Source organism: Arvicola amphibius, chromosome 3 (assembly GCF_903992535.2).
Source record: "Arvicola amphibius chromosome 3, mArvAmp1.2, whole genome shotgun sequence".
Lineage (NCBI taxonomy): Eukaryota > Metazoa > Chordata > Mammalia > Rodentia > Cricetidae > Arvicola > Arvicola amphibius.
In genome coordinates, this window is record NC_052049.1 from 146,835,540 (window position 1) to 146,857,374 (window position 21,835).

The 21,835-nt window shown below is 42.2% G+C and overlaps 2 protein-coding genes across 3 annotated transcripts in view; one reads left to right on the top strand and one right to left on the bottom strand.

The window, feature by feature from the left end:
- The window catches only part of Ddx43 (DEAD-box helicase 43), a 31,867-nt gene extending 30,101 nt beyond the window's left edge, over window positions 1-1,766 (top strand). Inside the window, exon 17 of the mRNA XM_038323353.1 lies at window positions 1,642-1,766. The gene's annotated coding sequence lies outside the window, so the exon portion shown is untranslated. The remainder of the gene's footprint in view (window positions 1-1,641) is intronic.
- A 3,493-nt stretch (window positions 1,767-5,259) lies between these two features.
- Cgas (cyclic GMP-AMP synthase) lies at window positions 5,260-17,301 on the bottom strand. Of its 2 annotated transcripts, none has more exons than XM_038322972.1 (5): window positions 16,623-17,301; window positions 12,763-12,982; window positions 11,438-11,680; window positions 10,606-10,708; window positions 5,260-5,461 (listed from the first exon to the last, which is right to left on the bottom strand). In XM_038322972.1, the coding sequence occupies exons 1-5, from the start codon at window positions 17,202-17,204 to the stop codon at window positions 5,284-5,286; spliced, it is 1,326 nt and encodes a 441-aa protein (XP_038178900.1). In that variant the 5' UTR covers window positions 17,205-17,301; the 3' UTR covers window positions 5,260-5,283. The 2 variants fall into 2 exon arrangements, with proteins under 2 accessions (XP_038178900.1, XP_038178899.1); XM_038322971.2 differs by having other exon boundaries at window positions 5,260-7,371.
- Window positions 17,302-21,835: the final 4,534 nt, after the last annotated feature.

Below are 21,835 nucleotides of genomic sequence, written 5' to 3' on the forward strand. Positions count from 1 at the left end.
CTAAGAACTGTAACATAATAAATGATGAATTCTTACTTTTTCACCTATTACCAAAGTCATGTTAATAAACCTTTTTTAGACATATGCCACCCAGGCTGGCCTCACATCCGCAACCTTTCTGCTTTTCTACCTTAGCTTTCTGAGTGCTAGGGGGTTACAGGTACATAACAGAATGTGCAGCCCAGAAGTAATTTATATATTTATCAAATAACTATCAAAAAGTATCAGGTTTTGGCAAGCATGTGAAATGTGGATGCCTTGTTCACTGCGGGTGAGGTTGTAGGTGACTTGTCTCCTGTGGGAAACACTAGTGTCCCTTAGCAATCATCTGATGTCACCAGTCTGCCTCTGGTTATATATTCAAAATGAATAGGAAGCAGGATCTCAAAAATATATGCCTACTTAAAAAACAGCACTACTCTCTTAGAAGGAACCCTGTTGTGAAATATTTAAGTATTCAAAGATGTGTGACACTATGTAAACTAGTGTCATGTTTGTTTATGTTGCAGAATATTTGCTTCACTAAGTTTGTTTGCATTTGTTTAATTATGTAAAGATAGTTTTGCTCTTTTGCCTACCTAAGGCACCTGATTGGTCTAATAAAAAGCTGAACAATAGTGAGGAAGGAGGTATAGGTGGTTCTTCTGAGCAGGGAGGGTAAGTAGGAGGAAGAATTTAGGCTCAAAGAATGAAAAGGAGAAACCAGAAAGATGTCAGAAAGATGTCAGGGGCCAGACAGACAGACAGACAGACAGACATGGAGGAAGCAGGAAAGTATAACATACAGAATGAAGAATGTTTGCCCTGAGGCAAACATGAATGAATAGAAACAGGTTAAATTAAGTTAAAAGAGCTAGTGGGATAAACCTAAACTAAGGCCGAGCATTCATAATTAATAATAAATCTATGTCTTTATTTAGAAGCTAGTTGGTAGCCCAAATAAATTTCCAACCACACAACCCAAAGGTCCAAGAATAAGTTAATACAGTGCATCACATCCATAACAGTGGGACAGGCAACCTTAAAGGGTGTGTGGCCTGTTGCAATCAGAGTGAATCTTGAGGATATTATGCTTTAAATGAAAAAGTTGCAAAGAAAACCAAATACTATATATGAATCTAGTATGAGGCATGTAAAATAATCAAATTTCAGTGAAGACAGCAGGATCAGCAGTTCTAGGGTAGCCTGAGCTTACTGAAACCCTGTCTCAAAGAAGAAAAACCACGGGAACAAATTAATGCTTTCAAGGATGAGTGGGAGTAAGGTAAGCAAAGTGGACGATATTGTTTAATAGATATAGAGTTTGAATTTTGTAAATTGAATACTATAGAAATTGCACAACGGTGAATATAGTTATCAGCACTGAACTACACACTTGAAAATAGTTGGATGTATATTTTATATGATGTAATCACACTGCCCTTTTGAAAACTGGAAAGAATTTTGAGCTGGGCAGTGGTGGGACATGCCTTTATAAAGCATTTGGGACGTAAAGGCAGGCAGATCTCCGAGGCCAGTCTGGTCTACAGAGCAAGCTCCAGAACAGCCAGGGCTATACAGAGAAACCCTGCCTCAAAAAAGCAAAACAACAAAAAAAGAAATTTATAAATAGTAACTTCCCCCCCTCCGCTTGTTTTTCAGGATTCAAGATTTTATTCAAAGTGGAATTGTTCAAACATACATCATCAATGTAAAGAGACTTGGTTGATTCTTAAAATAATAGTGTTTATAAATGTAGAATTCTATGTTTTATACTTTCTTTAATAAAAAGCAATAGTTTTTAACCTTGTTTAACTTTTTTTCACTGTCATTAAGGTAGTACTAAAAGATTTTATGTATATTTTTAATTTAAAAAGAACTTTTGGGGCTGAAGATGTAGCTCAGTGGTAGGGTGCTTGCCTAGCATGTACAAGATCAAGGGTTCAACCCTCAGCTCTGCAGAAGACAGAAACAAGAAGACAATTATCACCTGTGATGTTGCTGCACCAGCATCTGTGAAGAGTCTAATGCTTGCTCAGATGTTATCATGCACTGAAAAGATGCTGTGAACAAAATTGTGGATTTTTGCAATAAAAAAAAAGTTAACTTTTTTCTTTCTGGATAGTATTTTAGTTTTATATTATACAAACAGTTATCTGGATGTACTGTGTTCAGAAAAGCACAGATCCCCTTCTGGAAGTGTGAAACCATTAACAGAGAAAAGGTGAGCCATTTGTCCATCTTTACATTTTAACCCATAACACTTTGGCTGACATCCTGGGAAAATCAGACTGCGTTTGCATTAACGTTTCTTCATTTTCTGCCCCCTTATGGTTTTGTGTTACCTGTTCCACCGTGAATGACAGTTACTTGGATATTTATGAGCCCTAGGGTTATTGTAGCTCTAGTCTGAGTCTGTATATTGTGTGTTATGTATGATGGTGTTAGGCCATACTCACATCTATATTATTCATCCAGTGTTTGCTGAGATTTTGTGGCAAGATTAATAATAGAGCCTGATAGGAGCAAGGAAACCATCAGAAATCAACAGCTGAATCTTCAGAAAAATACATAAGTATCAGGTAAATTTGAGGTTTTCAAGACAGGGTACCATGTTTCCTAGGCCTGCCTTGAACTTGCTGTGTAGCCTAAGATGACTCAAATGTTGATCCTCCTGTCTTGACCTCCTGAGTGCTGAGATTACATGCATGTACCACCACTCACATGCCCATCATTTTAAATGTCTTCCTTCTTTAGGTACCCTTTGAAATGTGACAGTTACAAACAGTCCCTTATTTGAAGAGACTGCATTCGAAGCCCAGCAGTAGATGCCTGGAACTGGATAATACTGAATCAAATGCATGTTGTTCCTGCACATGCATATTTGTAAACGGAGACTGTGCTTTGTTTCCCAACCACCCAGACCCGAATAATCACACAAACTATATTAAATACAACACGGTTTGGCTGATGGCTCAGGAATATTTCTAGATAGCTCTTGCGTCTTTAACCCATTTCTATTAGTCTGTGTATCACCACGAGGCTGTGGCTTACTTGTAAGGTTCTGGCATCTTTCTCCTTCGGCAGCTACATGGCATCAGCCTGATTACACCTTCTTTCTCTATATATTCAGTTTAGTTTTCCCCCTACCTATATTCTGCCCTGCCAGAGGCCAAAACAGCTTCTTTATTAACCACTGGTAATAAAACATTCATAGCATACAGAGGGGAATCCCTCATCATTTCATCTTTTCTGTCTAAATAAAAAGGAAGGTTTTTAACTTTTAACATAGTAAAATTACATACAACAAAGTCTTCAACTCCATCAAAGACCCCAGAAGGATATATTACCTAAGTAAACAGGAAGTGCATTGTAAGCAACTTCCAAATTTCTAGAAACAACAGATCTTATCGCCTGAACAGTCACCCAAAGATCGTCTGTAATGTTGGGGCATCCATTTTAATAGGCCGAGAATATCTGGCAGGGTTTATCTGTAGCTTTGGAGCCTGTCCTGGAACTAGCTCTTCTAGTCTAGGCTAGTCTCGAACTCACAGACATCTGCCTGCTTCAGCCTCCCGAGTGTTGGGATTAAAGGATTAAAGTTGTCACCACTGCCCAGCTTGGCAGACATATCAATGAAACAGAAAATTTTAAAAGCTGTTCTCTGCCTTATACTGGCAAAGTTTGTCAGTTGCCTTCCTCTGTGTCCTGCAGAATGTCTGACAGTTTCTTCTGTGAAGCAGGAACCCATCTTCTCAAAAGTTCAGCAGTCACTTTTCTGTGAGTCCTGCACATCCAGTTAATACAATATACTGTCAAGCAGTACAAGCAAGAGCAATTTTTGCCCAAATGGCTAGTCTTGGCACATTAAAGGCAGATTCCGTAACAAGTTTCTTCAATGCCCATCAACCTTTTTCTAAAGTAATTGGTGCTGCCAGAAGCAGACATGTCTTACTGTAGAGAAAAGTCTAAGTTCTTAAAATCTTTTAAATGCCATATTCTGTAGGTCTTTGAAGTGTTGAAGATTATCTAACTGAAATATCTGTATATCTAGAAAAACTAACATGACAAGTTTGACTATTATAAATGACAATCTAATTTTTAGTTATGTGTTACATTTTTAAATGAACTGTATAAACCATACCTTAAACAAGAGTGACAACTGTACAATCTGGGCACTGGGCAGCTTGCTATCACGTGGTCTTACAGAACCTGCACCCTAGTACTGGGATGATGAGAGAACAATCAGAGCCCCAGTAACCACTAGATTAATCCTCATTTAATCCCAGGACTGAGGCACAGGGCTCTGAGTTCAAGGCCAGCCTGATCTACAAAGTGAGCTCCAGAACAGCCAGGACTAAAGAGAAACCCTGCCTCAAAAAAGCAAAACAAGGCCGGGCGCACGCCTTTAATCCCAGCACTCGGGAGGCAGAGGCAGGCGGATCTCTGAGTTCGAGGCCAGCCTGGTCTACAAGAGCTAGTTCCAGGACAGGCTTTAGAAACTACAGGGAAACCCTGTCTCGAAAAACCAAAAAACCAAAAAAAAAAAAAAAAAAGCAAAACAAAAGAAAGAGGAAAAAAAGAGAAGAAAAGCACACTTTTTGAGGGAGTAAAGTGCTGGACCATCATGTGGTCCTAGGTTTTATCCCTTTTTGTGACAGAAAACAAACTGCAACCATCACATTGAAGGTGAACTGGCAGTAATTTGGGGCTGAGAAGCTGGCTCTATAGTCAAGAGAACTTGTTGGGAATGGAAGGATGGCTGAGTGAGAAACACTGTTTTTACAGAAGACCAGCTTCACCATGGAACTGGACACTTCAAATGGATCAATTGTGTTGGGTGCATGATATCTCAATAAAGTTGTTCCTTAAAGTGTTTTAAAAGCCACCAGAACAGTAAGAAACTAGTTTTCCAAAACCTAAACATGAGTTGAACTCAAAAGAGTGGTACAAACCAAGCCTGGTAGTGTATGGATGGAATCCCAGATACTGATGAGGCTGCGGCAAGGGGAGCTCAAGTTCAAGGCCTCTAGTTTTATTTTTATCATATTTAGGTGCTGGAAACTGAATCCAGGGCTTTGTGTATCTTTCTTTTCTCGAGTGGGGGACAAGGATACATTTGAAGATGTTAAGTAGAGCTTGATTTTTTTGGGGTGGGGGAGGTCTAGCATTCTACTTGTCCGTTGTCCTCAAAACTTTCCTCCCCACGCTGACACTTTTTCTATGACATTCAAACCTACTGGTTGTCAAGTACAAGGCACAAAGACTGATAAAGTCAACTACATTAAAACTTTTAAATCTTATTTATTGTAAGATACCCAAAAGTAAAGAGAACACATGATTTGTTACACGATAACTAACACCTGCAGAGCAACGAAGACCAGGCTCCTGCGACCATCCATGCACTAAGTTCCCTGGAGACTGCTGCTTGAATGCAGGAGAGTCAGCCTCTGTCTCACCCATTTCTCTGCGCTGAGTACCACTGATTTCATAGAAACATATGAAACAAAAATAAATAAAATATAAATTACAAACATGTGCACATTGTAAAGGACCTGAAGTGGAGATGATACAGAAGTCAATTTTCCTTTCCTTTCCTACCTTGGGACACAGGACAGAACCAGGCACGACTTCCATGTCCATTTCCTGGATTTGAACAAAGCCTAAATCAACCATTTCTGATATGGTCTCTCACAACCTTCTGTAGACTACTGTATCACTACTGTAGGTGAGAAGTGATACTCATTAAGTACTTAATGCATTTAATTGGGGAGATATATATGTTTTCCAAAATGGCAAGATTTTCATTTTCATTACTTAACTTTTCTTTATAATCTTGATATTTGAGTGAATTTACAAAAAACTGAGAACTAAATAAAATAATTCATTTTAGTCACTGCTCTGAACTTTTGAGTTATTAGAATCACATCTGGGGGGGGGTTGTTTTACATTCAAAGAAACCATGAGCCACATGAGAGACAAGCAGCCATATGGGGTGTGTGTGTGTGTGTGTGTGTGTGTGTGTGTGTGTGTGTGTGTGTGTGTGGAGGGGTTGGGGGAACTTCAAGAGAAAGAGAAAGGAAGCACAAATACCAGGAAAGCCTCCTTAGGTTCTGACCAGCACCCAAAAGAAGAAAAACAAAACCATTGTACCTTTCTAAGTCAGGACAGATGAGCAGACTCAGGCCAAACCTCATGGTGACTCACAGGGATTACTGCTGGCTTTTGATGTTTTGTTTTTTGAGACAAGATCTTATTCTGTAGCCCAGGCTGGCCTTGCATTAGTGGCAACCCCCATACCTCAGATTCTCAAGTGCCAGGATTATAAGTAAGTGCCAACATACTTAACATATCACACATCATATCACAGTTTCATTTTCTAGTTTTTCTACTTTTAAAAAATATTCATTTTGTATGTGTGTTTATGTGTGAGCACCAGGTGCAAGCAGGATCCTTCAGTAGTCAGACTAGATTCCCTAGAACTGGAGTGACAGTTATGACCTGCCATTGGGTGCCGAGAACCAAACCCAGGTCCCCTGAAGGAGCAGTAAGTGATCTTCACTACTGAGCCAGCCATCTCTCCAATCCCTTCGTACTTTGTTTTAAGTAGGTTTCAGGTAGCCCACGCCAAGGATTACATTGAGCTATTGTTCTGCCTCTGCTTCTCATGTGCTGGGACTGAAGGCAGACACCACCACAATGGACTTAAGGCACTTTAACCCAATTTCATTTCAAAACACAATTTCAGGCTAGGAAGATGGCTCAGTGAATACAGTACCTGCTTTGCAAGCATAATGACCTGAGTTCAGAGCCCAGCAACAACATAAAAGCTATATAGGTAATGCTCATCTATGATCCCAGGACTGGGGAAACAGACAGGTGAATCATGGGAGCTCACGGGCTAATCAGCCTGGACACCTCCATGAACTCTGGGTTCAGAGGCAGACTGTCTCAAAAAAGTGTGATCGAGGAAGACATTTGGCATCAACCTCTGTTCTAAACACATACCCACAAGAACACATTATAACACATAGACAAAATGCATAATCTCAAAACTTGTCAAAAATTGGAAATCCATTGTTTCTTTCATATTCTATTTTCCTTATCAGAAATTCTTTACTTTTTTGGTCAATTAGCTCTTGAGAGAATAGATTGAACTTTGGAATAAAATAATGCATCAGTTTCTCTGTCTTGAGGCATTCAACAAAGAACGTCAAAAAGTTATCAAAGCAACTGCTGAGGTCCTTGGGGTCCCACTGACTGTACTGTGGGTACTTAGTCCACATGTGAAGAATCGCAGTTTTCACGTGGTAAGAACAGAATGCTTCTAGTTCTTGATACTCTTTTTTCAACTGTTCCAAAAGGTATTTCATCAATTTTAAACAATCTTTCCTGTGAAATAAAAAAGATATTTCTACTTATTTACAACCTGCATCTTTTGAGACAGGGTCTTTCTTTGTAGCCCTGACTTTCCGGGAACACACAGACATCCATCTGCCTCTGCCTCCCAAATACAAGTGTTGGAATTAAAGATGTGCACTATCTTGTCTGTCTTTTTTCCTTTTTAAATGTATTTCCTTCTTTATTTATTTCCAGTTTTTTAGGCAGAGACCCATATAGCTCAGGCTGGCGTTAAACTTGTGATGTAGCAGAGGCTGGCCTTCAGCTCGTACTTCTTTCCGCCTCTCAAGTGCTGGGATTATGGTGTGTACCACCACCTTGGCTCAGTCTCACTTCCTGATGTTGTATATTCTAACAAGAAAAATGACCCACTTAGTGTGATTTAAAGTTTGGCCAGTCAGTTCCTAACAGCAACAAAACTACTCCTTGCCAGAGCAGCTACCACTATCCAATAAGAACCACTCTTTGGCCTCTTCACCTTTCATGAAAATAATCTACTCAGTCAGGTATAGTGGGTATGCCTATAATCTCAGCACTTGGGAGGCTGAGGCAGAAGATTACAATGAGTTCAAGATCAACATTAACTACAGAGTGAGTTCATGGCCAGCCTGGGCTACACAGGGAGAGCCCAGAAAAAAAAAACCACAAAGCAAGAAATAAAGGGAGTATAATAAATATTATGTTGATATAATACACACACACACACACACACACACACACACACACACACACACACCTCCTCTGCTTCCTTCCCTTCCTCCATTGCTCCTTCCCCCTTGATCTCTACCCAAAATAATCCCAGCATCACCTTCTACCAACCCAGCCTAGCAATAATCACCCTCACATCTGAAAGTTAAGCATGGCTTCTTGATAGCAGCACTCTCTCGGGTGGGCTCTTCTTGCTAGAGGCAAGCACTCTCATTTAAGAGAGGCTTCCTGACTCAGATTTAGCTGCAAAACCTTGCAGCTCTTTTAAGAGGTCCTGCCACGAAACACTTAAATGTTGTTGATGAAAGGCTGACTGCAAACTTTTTAGTGGTGGCAGGGACCTTGAAACAACACAGAGGGGACTGTAGAGATGGCTCAGAGGTTAAGAGCACTGGCTGCTCTTCCAGAGGTCCTGAGTTCAATTCCCAGCAACCACATGGCGGCTCACAACCATCCATAATGAGATCTGGTGCCCTCTTCTGGCCTGCAAGCAAACATCCAGACAGAATGCTGTATACATAATAAATAAATAAATAAATCTTTAAAAATAAAAACATAGAGCTGTGACAATAAACATGGCTCCAGTCAGTACCTCTGCCATGAGGCTAGACTTTCAGAAAAAAAAGCTAAGGAATGGGCTGGATCCAGCTATCAAAGACATGGCTTAGCAAAGACATCACTTAGCAAATTAAAGATTCGTGTGGTAAAAAAGAGAGATACAGTAAAAATAATTCCAGGACCCCCCCCCCCCAAAAAAAAGCCTCTAAAAAATTTACAGTGTGTTTAAAAACATAAGCAGGCTTTGGGGAAAAAAAGAAGAAGGATAAAGTTCTTAAAAGAAAAAAAGAGAGTAGTTGGGTGTATTGACACACACCTTTAATTCCAACACTTGGGAGGCAGAAGCAGACAGATTTCTGTGAGTTCAAGGTGTGGTAGCACATAACTCTTAATACCAACACTTGGGAGGCAGAGGCAGACAGATCTCTGTGAGTTCAAGGACAACCTGGTCTACAGAGTGAATTCCAGAACAGCCAAAGATATACAGAGAAACCCTGTCTCAAAAAGCCAAAAATTAAAAATAAAAATAAAAGAAATAGAGGTTAAAATAAAGCCACATAAAGATGAAAAATCACAGAGAGTCTGGATACTGTATGTTATTGTGTTGTCTTTAAACTGTTTGATGACTGAGGAAGGAGCAAAAGCTGCTAAAAGACATTTGATGATAAATGCTGCTGGATTAATCCAATATATACATATACATATATGTGTGTATGTATGATGTATATATATATATATGTATGTATATATATATAATGCTTTGACTTTAAAATTTAAGTCAAAAAATATGTTACTTTGGAGAAGAGGTTTTGCTTTTGTTTCCACAGACAGTGAGGGACTGTGGATTCATTCTGCATTAAAAAAAATCAGGTTTGACCAAGGAAAACCCCCTGAGAAATCTCCTATTGGAGGAATGGCCCAGATGTCTGAGTTCTGCATCAAGAACAGTTCAAAGGGGAGCTGGAGAGATGGCTCAGAGGTTAAGAGCATTGCCTGCTCTTCCAAAGGTCCTGAGTTCAATTCCCAGCAACCACATGGTGGCTCACAACCATCTGTAATGGCCTGCAGGTATACACACAGACAGAATATTGTATACATAATAAATAAATAAATATTAAAAAAAGAACAGTTCAAAGACTGCTGCCTGAGATGATCAAGCCTCACAGGATACTCCAGTCAGGACTTGATCATAATTCTAAATTTTCTTTAGGTCCTCATAAGATTATCAGCACCCCCAATCAGCAGGAAGTATCCTGGAAAACTATGCCCACATTCCCAAAAAGGGGATTATGGATGTTTGCCTTTGTTTAGAATGTTGGTTACAAGTTATTATGGATAATGACCAGTAGAAAAGCTAAGCAAAGGAAATTCAATTCAGAGTTCTTGTTTAAAAAAGGGGAGGGGTGTGAGGGACAATGGTCTTTTATCCTGCCACTTGTATTATTTTTAATAAAATGCTGATTGGGCCAGTAGCCAGGCAGGAAGTATATAGGCAGGGCCATGAGAACAGGAGAATTCTGGGAAGAGTGAAGGTTCAGTCTGGGGTTGTCATCCAGACACAGAGGAAGCAAGATGTGACTGCCTCATTGAAAAAAGTACCAAGCCACATGGCTAACACAGACAAGAATTATGGGGTAATAAAAGTTATAAGAGTTAATAAGAAGCCTGAACCAATAGGACAACCAGTTTATGATTAATGTAGACTCTGTGTGATTTCTTTGGGACTGAACGACTGCCGGAACCAGGCAGGACAGAAACCTCAGTCAACAACATACCTACTCTGCTTCCTTCAATCCATTCCTCCATTGCTCCTTCCCCCTTGATCTCCACCCAAAATCATCCCAGCACTACCTTCTCCCAACCCAGGCCAGCAATAATCCTCACATCTGGGCTATGGCGCCAAGAGAGCATTAAATGTTAACATCATAGGCAATATTCCGTTTAAATAAAGGACATTACCTGCAACATTTCGCTCCACCAACTTCACAACATGTTTTCTCTATCCCATGATTTTTCAAAATGTATTTTTCAGTGTGAGAGAAAGAGAGGCGCCATGTCTTGCCTTAATTTCAGAAAGAAAAACAGCTATTTTACTAAAAGAAGCCATATGTAAATAATACAATATTTACATTTAGATCCTACACTAAAATATCATTCTGAAGACATTTAAGAGGAAGACAGACCAAAAGAATGAACAGATACACAAAGTAATTATCAAAATAAATATTATGCACCAAAAGCAGGTCTAACTGAGGAAAATTCAGAATCAAAACTTAATATACTTAGCCAAGATCAGATATATTATCTCTTATATTGTGCTAAATTCATGTCATTAATATTTTGCTTCTCTGGTGGTTTAACTCCCCCAGAATCTTTCGAGAAGCTTTGATTTGCACAGATGAGCTGCTAAGCAGGTTTACAGAGCTGTGAAACTAACACAAGATCACAGAGTTGGTCAAGGGCAAACCTTGAGAGTCAGAACCACAACAGTGTGAGTCCAAGCAGCACTGTCTTTGCTTAAAAAGAAACACAATTTAGTATTCACTATGTAGCTGAGATGACCTGAATCTCCTGTTCCTCCGTCCCTTACCTCTGCCTGCTCCCCTCTTGGCAATAACACAGAAGCCATGCATTTCTCAATCCTAGCTAGCCACGCTCATTTTGTGATCTGTTTAGTCTGATGGTTCTGGAAAATGCCCACACACTAAGGACTGTTGATCTTTTGCTGCCTTTGTATGTAACACTAATGATCCTTTTATATCCTTCCCAACGATCTTCACATTTAACAAACCTTGAAAACTATCTCCAACTTTGGCATTCTTGGGCACAAGATAAAATGGCTCTCGTCTTAAACTGGTTCTCATTTTTGTGCCAAGCCAGTTTTTGATGGGTAGTCCTTCTTTGGTGCTAATAGGCCAGCTGCTTTTTGATTCCAAAGCCAAAATTATATCCACAGATATTTCTTCCGGGTTTCTGATCAGAAGTGTTACAGCAGGGCTTCCTGGTTTTTCCTCCTCCACACAGACATCTCTGTCTGTTTACACATATTGAAGAAAGAAAGGGTTGATCAATTTTCTCTGGAAATATGGAAAAGTTATAGAACTATAATTTAAAATCCATAGCCTAAGCCCCAATTAACATCAGCTTCAATATACAACTACACCCCATGAGGCATAGTGTTTTTAGCAAGTAACCAAATAACTATCTGGAGACACTGTCAGGATTCTATCCAGGACCTGTGGTGAAACATTTCTAAAGACTTTGGATTGGGGAGTGCTGTAATTAATTTTCATTTAGAATTTTAAGTGGTATTTAGAGAGAAGCCACATTGCAGCAGGAAAGAGAGTAGAGCAGACCACAGCTACTTTCCAGCAAAGAGACTGCGAGTATCAAGAAACAGTAGCAGAAGTGAGAGCAATAACCGAATTTCAAACTAAGGTTCTGTGGCAGTGCTTGCCCAGTATGCACAAGATCTTGAGTTCAACCCCGAGTGTCCCCCAAAAAATGTTTTCAAGGCCAGTCTGCATTATTTAATAATACCTCATCTCTAAATAGACAAACATATATTCTCAAATCAAGAGGGCACCAAGTCTGTGAGCTAAGGAAGAAAGGCAGATGCCTTTGATGTGATTGCAAGAGTCTGTCCTATAAAATGGTGGACATTTCTATTTCCCAAATCAAAACAAGCAGGAGGAAGAAAGACTGAGCAAAGGGGAGCTCAGCATGAGCTTGCTGGGAGTGTTGGCTTAAGGTTTTAATGATAGCATTCAAGGGACAGGGCCAACCTGGTCTACATAGTGAACAGGCACTACACAGGTCAGCCAGGGTTCCATAGTGAGATCCTGTTTCTGAAGACAGATGGACAGCTCGATGTCCATGTGGAGACAGGAGGGTGGTCGGTTCAGGGAGCTCTGGAAGGTGGCAGTAGACTACTCCAAGGAAAGACTTCTGGAGTGCCCACAGAGTGTGGAGAGGGAAAGAGAGGTTGGGGAGAGAGGCAGAGAGATACACTCATGGGGGCATGGAAGAGGGACGGGCTATCAGAGGAGATCAGGAGAGAAATGTATGTGAGTAAAACAGCATCTGGTCTGCAAGAAACAAAACCAAACATCTCACCTTTGATTTCTTTAACTTCTTCTTTAATGATTTCCCTAAACTTTGACAGCATCTTGGAAGCTGATAATATGTCCCCTTCTAAGAAGTGACTCAGAGGATTTCCTCTTGGAATTCTTTTGAACGCCACAAGATAAAAAGCGCCAGTGTCACCGTACTCCTGCAGCTGGGTTCTGGGAACGGCCAGCTTAAACATGACATCAAATTCATTAGGGGCAGAAATCTAAGGAAGAGGAAAAACAACATTAAAATACTTTCTTGTAAAATATTTCCAAACAATTGAATTTTTTGGTGGAAATTTCACTTGAGACTCTGCATGTGAAAAAGCAAGTTAAAAGCAAGATCCCACCTAGCCTTGGGAGTGCACACATTTCAGTCCAGCTAGCCTTGGGGGTCCACACATTTCATCCCAGCATGCGGGAGACAGAGGCAGGTGGATCTTTATGAGGTCTCAGACAGTCAGGACTACATAGAAACCCTGTCTGAGGGGGAGGGAGAAGAGAGAGAGAGAGAGAGAGAGAGAGAGAGAGAGAGAGAGAGAGAGAGAGAGAGAGAGAGAGAGAGAGAGAGAGGAAGGAAGAAAGAAAGAAAGGCAAGATCCCCAATATGTATCCCTTCTCGGAATAGGACCACCACACCTGAGAACAGGTAGTCCCTATTACTGTACACCACACTATCAGTTTTAGATTATAGATTCTCTCAAATTTTTTTTAAGCACACGCAATAATGTTTGTTTCGTTTGTTTTAAAATAGGGTCTTACTCTGTAGCCCAGACTGTCCGGGAACACACGGCACAGTCCAGGCTAGGTTTAAACTCAACTGTGGTTCCTAGCATCCACATCAGGCAGCTCACAGCCACCTGTAACTGCAGTGCTAAGTAACATGACACACTCTTCTGGCCTGCACAGGTCCCTGTACACAGGGTACATATGAACTCACACATATACATAAATAGCATATGAGTAATTTTTCTAAATAAAAGCCTTTCTACAAAAAGAACTCTAGTCTTGGACAGCTTCTCTGGCAAACTGTTCCAACACAGAAAACAAACAAACAAAAAAAAACATAAAATTTACATATCAAAACCCTAGGAATAGGGGTTAATCCCAGCATTCAGGAGGCAAAAACGTGTAGATCTCTGTTGAATTGACACCACCCCAGTCTACCTAGTGGATTTCATTCTGGCAGGGCTATAGTGAGATTCTATCTCAAAACACAAAGTCACCAAAAATATTTTTTAATGAAATTAAAGCCGTTGTGGTTACCTATTTTTTAGGTTTTAGAAAACAGGGTTTCTCTGTGTAGCTTGGATTCTATCCTGTAACTCGCTCTGTAGTCCAGGCTGTCCTCAAACTCACTGAGATCTGCCTGCCTCTGCCACCATAGTGCTGGGATTACAGGTGTGCACCACCACCCAGTGTGACATTACTTTTATATCACAAAATACACATTGTAGCCACCCTCCTGCCACAGTGGTCACAGAAATGTGTGTTGAGGTGACACACACCTATAATCCTGACCCTTCGAAAACTGAGGTAAGAGAATCAAAAGTTTGAGAGGCCAGCCTGGGCTACACAGTAAAATCCCATCTAAAACCAAAACAAACAATAAACTCTTTTTCATGTTCTCAGCAACAATCATAATGAACACTTTTCCAAATTAAATACCACAGAGAGCTAGGGAGAGAGCTCAGTCGGGAGATGGTTTTGCTCAACGGGCAGGAAGGCCTGGATTCCATGCCCAGCACTGTATAAACTAGGTGTGATGATGGTGTATTTCCAGCACTAGGGAGGTAAGTCAGTAGGATCATCCTTGGCTACACACTGCGTTAGAGGCCAGTCTGGGGTACATGAGACCCTGTCATAAAGTAGTAAAGTAGACTAAAGTAAGTAAAAGTATCACATAGACTTCATCAGTTAGAGCTGTGCTCTAAAAACAATTATTTATGTGGGTGCTTTGCCTACATGTATGTCCTTGCACCATGTACATGCTTGGTGCCCGTGCAAACCAGAAGAGGGTGTCAGATCCCCTGGAAGTTCAGATGTTCAGGATAGTTCACAGAGGGTTGTGAACTACCAAGTGGGTGCTGGGAACTAAACCCTGGTCCTCTGGACCAGCAGCCGGTACTCCTAACCACTGGGCTGTCTCTCTCTCCTGCCCCCTACTGGGGTTCTTATGTTATTTTTATCTCATTTGCACATCTCTTGCTAGCACACTTAAATAGGTGGTTCTAGTTTCTTAGTTTTTTATCTAGTAATCTTGCTAATTCTTTCGTTATTATTATTATTTTTTTTGGGGGTTTTTTCAAGACAAGGTTTCTCTGTAGCTTTGGTGCCTGTCCTGGAACTAGCTCTTATAGACCAGGCTGGCCTCAAACTCACAGAGATCCACCTGCCTCTGCCTCCTGAGTGCTGGGATTAAAGGCGTGCACCACCACCGCCGGGCTTATTATTATTATTATTATTATTATTATTTTATTTATTTATTTTTTTTGGTTTTTCGAGACAGGGTTTCTCTGTGGCTTTGGAGCCTGTCCTGGAACTAGCTCTTGTAGACCAGGCTGGTCTCGAACTCACAGAGATCCGCCTGCCTCTGCCTCCCGAGTGCTGGGATTAAAGGCGTGCGCCACCACCGCCCGGCAAGTATTATTTTATATTTATTATGTATAAAATATTTTGTCTGTGTGTATGTCTGCAGGCCATAAGAGGGCACCAGACCTCATTACAGATGTTTGTGAGCCACCATGTGGTTGCCGGGAATTGAACTCAGGACCTTTGGAAGAGCAGCCAGTGCTCTTAACCGCTAAGCCATCTCTTCAGCCCTATAATTATTATTTTAATAGTTGTCCATAAGCATAATTATGGTGTCTGTGCATAATAGTTTTTGCCCTCTTGCCAATCTTCCTCATGTGGCTTCTTTTTCTTGCCTTATTGTAAGGGCTGTATGCATTACTTTGTTTTTATAATCTATTCATGTTGTAAGTTGCTATGTTTTTCCCTTTTTATTATTTTTGTTTTGTTTTGAGACAGTATCTCTATAGAGCCCTGGCTGTCCCGGAACTTTCTATATAGACCCGGCTGGCCTTGAACTCACAGAGATCTACCTGCCTCTGCCTCCCTGCTGGGATTAGTAGTTGCCATATTATTTGGACAAAACTACTACAATTAATTTACTTTTTGCAATCTTCATTGTGCAGCATTGGACTGTCATCTGAGCCATACTGCCACTATCTTCAGGAATTCAGCTGGTCCTGTTCTCCAAAGATCACCAGAACTTGGCCCATGTTGACTATTGATGCTCCCTCCCAGAAGGAGGTCACAAAAACCTCACCTGAGTATCCAACCACCTCGCCCAACTAGGTGTAAAAAATTCTGACCATGTCTCTGAAGTTAACTAGACTCAATCTAGAGGATATATTGGGGATGGATTAAGAAAGGTGACTCCGTCCACTCAGCCATAGGATGGTCATCATCTGCACTGGGTGCAGACCTTCCAGTGTGATTGCTTTCAATCACATAGTCTCTCTACCAGAATTCAGAGGAGCCAAGTTCCTCCAAAGCGAGTGTTAGGAGAAACTAGCTATCCATATTGGTCTGTATGATAACTGAATGAATTTAAGAGAGACAGAGACAGGGACAGGGAGGGAGGGAGGGAGGGAGGGAGGGAGGGAGGGAGGGAGAGAGAGAGAGAGAGAGAGAGAGAGAGAGAGAGAGAGAGAGAGAGAGAGAGAGAGAGAGAGGAGCGTGGGCTATTCCAGAAGGGAAGTGGGTGAGCCCAAGGGTGTGGGGAACTCCAAGCAGATGAGGGAAGTGAGGTGGAGTGGGTCTGGAGCCCCTCCAGCAAAGCAGGTCCTGGCAACTCACCTTCACACGCTCATAGTAGCTGCCAGTGTTCAGTGGCTGCACCTCTTTAAACTCTGACTCACGGTTCTTCATGCTAGTCAGCAGATGCTTCACGACCTCATTCACTACGTCGGCCGCCTTCGAGATCTCCTTGCGTTTCAACTTCAATTTTTTCAGCACATTCTTGAGTTTTCCCTCGGGGGTCCCTTTCAGATCCTTCCTGGACGCCCGCGGCGCTCCCAACTGCCCAACGGAGCGCGCGCCTCTTCTGCGGCTAGGACCCCTTGCGACCTCAGGAGCCTCGGGGTGCGCGGGAGGCTGGAGCTCCGGGGAGGCGGGCTGTTCGGCGACTCCTGCGGCGCCGGTGGCCGAGGACCGTTGGTCCGTGATGGGCATGGACGCCTGTCCCGGTCGCGCTCTGGTGCGCGGCTTCTCCGTGGGGTCCCCGTCACGCTTCGCACGCCGCGATCGCGCCCCCCTTTGCGGACCGCAGTTTCCGGCGTGGGACGGGGCGCCCACGGTCCCGTTGTGGTCCGTCGTGGTGCGCTTCACAGCCGGCTTCTTAGCGCGCGACGCCGGTGGCCTTTCGCGCTGACCTTCCATAGCTGTGGCTCTCAACTCTGGAAGGGAAGAATCGACTTCGGGGAAAGACCCCAGGAAGGAGAACTCTCGGTAACTGCTGGAAACCGAAACTCAAATATCTGGCGGGAACGCGGCCCGCCTGAATCGTCGCGAGCAGGCGCAGGGACCCACGTGAGCTCGCACGTCGCGAGCAGGAAGAGGCGGTCCAGGAGATGAGAACTTTCTCACCCACTTCTGGGGACCAGCTGAGCCACTGGCTCGGAAACCACCCACCCCTCCTTTATCGTAACGACACGGAAAACACTGACTACTGCTCAGACGGCCAGATTTGCTGACGTACGAGATTTATTTAGGGACATCGTCGCTCGTACATTTGAAGTTGATGTTTTCTGTGTAAGCTTTAAATAGGAATTTGGTGTTCTTGTTCATGAGAAATAGAAATACACGAAAGCTTTACAAGGTAGATGACTGCCTGGAATTAGTATTTCAATTTACTGGCTTTCTCAAAAGCACACGAAATTTTCAAGAACTTGCTTAAAGTTCCTATGTGAGTTGTGAGTTGCGTAAGCAACGCAGTGTGAGGCACCTACTGATCTGACTGACTGCTCAGATTCCAGAGCACTTCAATGCGGACTTTGAGAAAGCCATCTCTAAAGTCAATCTTGTCAACAGTGGTTGTTTCTTTGAAAGCTGTGCTTAGCATAATTTAATTTGCCTTCTTTCGCCTTCACCTGACAAAAACTAAAACCGGCTCTTTCTGTAGATTTGCACAGCCCAGAACACCACTTAGCCTTCGGCTAACGTCAGACTGTGTAACTCCACTCCTTATTACATAGTCCAGTGTGTCCACTAACACGAAACTCACAATTCCTATGGTGTTTAATCTTCAGGAAAGGTAGGCGTGTGTGGGGGGTAGACAATGGCGCAGGAGTTGTTGAGGTGACACATTGCCTCTAGACACTAAACGCTGTGATGCTGTCCCATCGCCCGTGCAATTCTTTTCCCTCCTTCCTGTGATTGTCTGTACATGAGTTCCTATAATGGAAAATGGTCGTATTGGCTTTTGAATGCCAGGCAGACATGCCTGCGGACAGAAACACTTCCTCCTTTGCAGAAATATGCTTTAGACATGAGACCTCTATATTTAGAATGCCTTCCCGGGCATGATGGTGTAAACCTTTAGTCCCAGCACTTGGGAGGCAGAGGCAATTCAGCTGAAGTCTGAGTTCAAGGCCAACCTGCTAGTCTACAAAGCAAGTTCCAGGACAGCCAGGGTTACAGTGAGAACCTATTATTATTATTATTATTATTATTATTATTATTATTATTGATATTTATTGAGCTCTACATTTTTCTCTGCTCGCCTCCCTGCCTCTCCCCTCCCCCCTTCAATCCTCCTTCAAGGTCCCCTCGCTCCCAATTTACTCAGGAGATCTTGTCTTTTTTACTTTCTACTTCCCATGTAGATTAGATCTATGTAAGTCTCTCTTAGTGTCCTCATTGTTGTCTAAGTTCTCTGGGATTGTGGTTTGTAGGCTGGCTTTCTTTGCTTTATGTTTAAAAACCACCTATGAGTGAGTACATGTGATAATTGTCTTTCTGTGTCTGGGTTACCTCACTCAAAATAATGTTTTCTAGCTCCATCCATTTTCCTGCAAAATTCAAGCTGTCGTTATTTTTTTCTGCTGTGTAAATGTGTAAATGTACCACATTTTTCTTATCCATTCTTCGGTCAAGGGGCATTTAGGTTGTTTCCAGGTTCTGGCTATGACAAACAAAGCTGCTATGAACATAGTTGAGCACATGTCCTTGTGGCACGATTGAGCATCCTTTGGATATATACCCAAAAGTGGTATTTCTGGGTCTTGAGGAAGGTTGTTTCCTAATTTTCTGAGAAATCGCCACACTGACATCCAAAGGGGTTGTACCAGCTTGCATTTCCACCAGCAATGCAGGAGTGTTCTCTTTTCCCCACAACCTGTCCAGCATAAGTTGTCATCAGTGTTTTTGGTCTTGGTATAAGATGGAATCTCAGAGTTGTTTTGATTTGCATTTCTCTGATGACTAAGGATGTTGAACATTTCCTTAAGTGTCTTTCAGCCTTTTTAGATTCCTCTGTTGAGAGTTCTCTGTTTATGTCTGTACTCCATTTTTTTTATCGGATTATGTGATCTTTTGGTGTCCAATTTTTTTGAGTTCTTTGTATATTTTGGAGATCAGACCTCTGTCTGATGTGGGGTAGGTGAAGATCTTTTCCCATTTTGTAGGCTGTCGTTTTGTCTTGTTGACCTTTGCTTTACGGAAGCTTTTCAGTTTCAGGAGGTCCCATTTATTAATTGTTTCTCTCAGTGTCCGTGCTGCTGGGGTTATATTTAGAAAGTGGTTCACTGTGCCAATGCAGAGAACCTGTCTTAAGAAAACCAAAAAACAGTCGGGCGGGGGTGGCCCATGCCTTTAATCCCAGTACTTGGGAGGCAGAGGTGGGTGGATCTCTGTGAGTTGAAGGCCACCCTGGTAAACAAGAGCTAGTTCCTGAACAAGCTCCAAAGCTATGGAGAAACCCTGTCTTGCGGGGGGAGGGAGAGGAGAAAACCAAAAAAAGGGCTGGAGAGATGGCTCAGCGGTTAAGAGCACTGATTGCTCTTCCACAGGACCAGGGTTCAACTCCCAGCACCCACATGGCAGCACACACCTGTCTGTAACTCCAGTTCCAGGGGAACCCGACACCCTCATACAGACACACAGGCAAAACACCAATAAACATAAAATAAAATAATTTAAAAAAAGAAGAAAACAAAAAAAGAGTTCATGAGAGTCTGTTTTCTAGAATGTGCCAATTAGCTATTTATTTATTTATTTATTTATTTATTTATTTGAATTTTTGAGACAGGGTTTCTCTGTGGAGCTTTGGAGCCTGTCATGGAACTTGCTTTCTAGACTAGGCTGGCCTCTAACTCATAAAGATCCGCCTGTCTCTGTCTGTTGAGTGCTGGAATTAAAGGCGTGCGCCACCACCACTCGGCCATTCCTAGGTGCAGTGTTTAGGCAAGCATGATGGCTCATCCAGCATCCATCTAAAGGTGGAAGGGGAGAGCCAGCACATCACACACACACAGAAGTGCACACCGTACAGTGATAAGCACGTTTATACGTTGGGCAACCCTCACCACCACACATCTCCAGAAGTGTGCACCTTGCCAAACAAGCGCAACCATTAAACAGTTCTTTGCAGCGTCTCCTTGGCAATCGGCGCTTCACTTTCTGCCTGTGATCTTGACTTCTTACTGCCAGTGCTTTAAGTCAGCGGGGTCCTACTGAGCTACAGCTCATCCTTCATTTGTAGTGTTTGTCTCTAGTAATTCACTTACTTGATCAATAAATATTTGGCTGCCTGAGACCTGTCAAGCTCTGTTCTTCACTCTTGGGATTTGCTAACAATGATTGTTGTCTTCCTAGAGCTTACATTCTCTCAGGGGAAAATAGGCAAAAAAGCAATGTAAATGTGTAGGTAGATTATCCCATGTGGTAAATGATAATCTATAGAAGAAAGAAAGAGACCTCTCATCCCAGCACTCAGGAGGCTGAGGCAGGACGGCCTCTATGAGTACAAGGCCAGCCTGGTCTACAAAGTGAGTTCCAGGACATCTAGGGCTACACGAAAAATAAAGAAAAGAAAGAAAAGGAAAGGAACTGGAGAAGTGGCTCAGTGGTTAAGGTACTGACTGCTCTTTGAAAGGATCAAGTTCATTTCCCAGCGCCATTTCCCAGCAGTCAATTCCAGGGGATTCATTACCCTCTTGTGGCCTCTAAGGGCACTAGGCATACACATGGTGCACAGACAAAAACACTGGTAATTTTTTAATGAAAAGGAAAATAACCAGGCAGTGCTGGTGCATTCCTTTAATCCCAGCACTCAGGAGGCAGAAGCAGGCAGATCTCTGTGAGTTCGAGAACAGCCAAGGCTACACAGAGAAACCCTGTCTGAAAAACAAAACAAAACAAAAAATAGTACAAAATGGTAAGGAAAAAGGCATGTGCATCCCGAGAGCGTGACACTTGAGAATGATTTTGAAAGGGGCATAGTTCACTGCAACAACCATTCCGTAATTGTTTTTCTTCTAATGTGAATCTTTTCTAAGCTTATCTGCTCTTAGCCTCGCCTGTGGTGGCACAGGTCATAGTTCCAGCTACTCGGGAGAATAAGCAAAGCATCTCTGAGCCCAGAAACACAAGTCTGGGTGAGAGTGAGCTCTTGTCTCAAACAAACAACAATAAATATGAGGTCCATTGTTGGGGGCCCTGATACAAGGTATCACAGACCACCTTCTACATAAGGGTTTAATGTATTTTCACAGTAGTTTAGTTAATCATGTACTTAAACCACAGGCTTAAAATATTTAAGATTTATTTATTATGTATAGTGTTCTGCCTGCATGCATCCCTACAGGTCAGAAGAGGGCACCAGATCTCATTATTGCAAAGCCACTATGTGGTTGCTGGAAATTGAACTCAGGGACCTCTGGAAGAGCTGTCAGTGCTCTTAACCGCTGAGCTATCTCTCCAGCCCCAGGCTTAAACTATTTATGAAGTTGTTGTGGAATGATCTCTTTGCACACTATAGATATGTATTACTCTCACTGGTTAATAAAGGA

What these genes read in the sequence shown, in the direction of transcription:
- Cgas (XM_038322971.2), bottom strand. Translation starts at nt 17,204, where the DNA reads ATGGAAGGTCAGCGCGAAAGGCCACCGGCGTCGCGCGCTAAGAAGCCG. An exon ending in GCTACTATGAGCGTGTGAAG is followed by an intron (nt 12,983 to 16,622) that starts GTGAGTTGCCAG and finishes CCTCTTCCTTAG; the next exon opens with ATTTCTGCCCCTAATGAATT. An exon ending in AGTTGGAGATAGTTTTCAAG is followed by an intron (nt 10,709 to 11,437) that starts GTTTGTTAAATG and finishes TCTGAAATTAAG; the next exon opens with GCAAGACATGGCGCCTCTCT.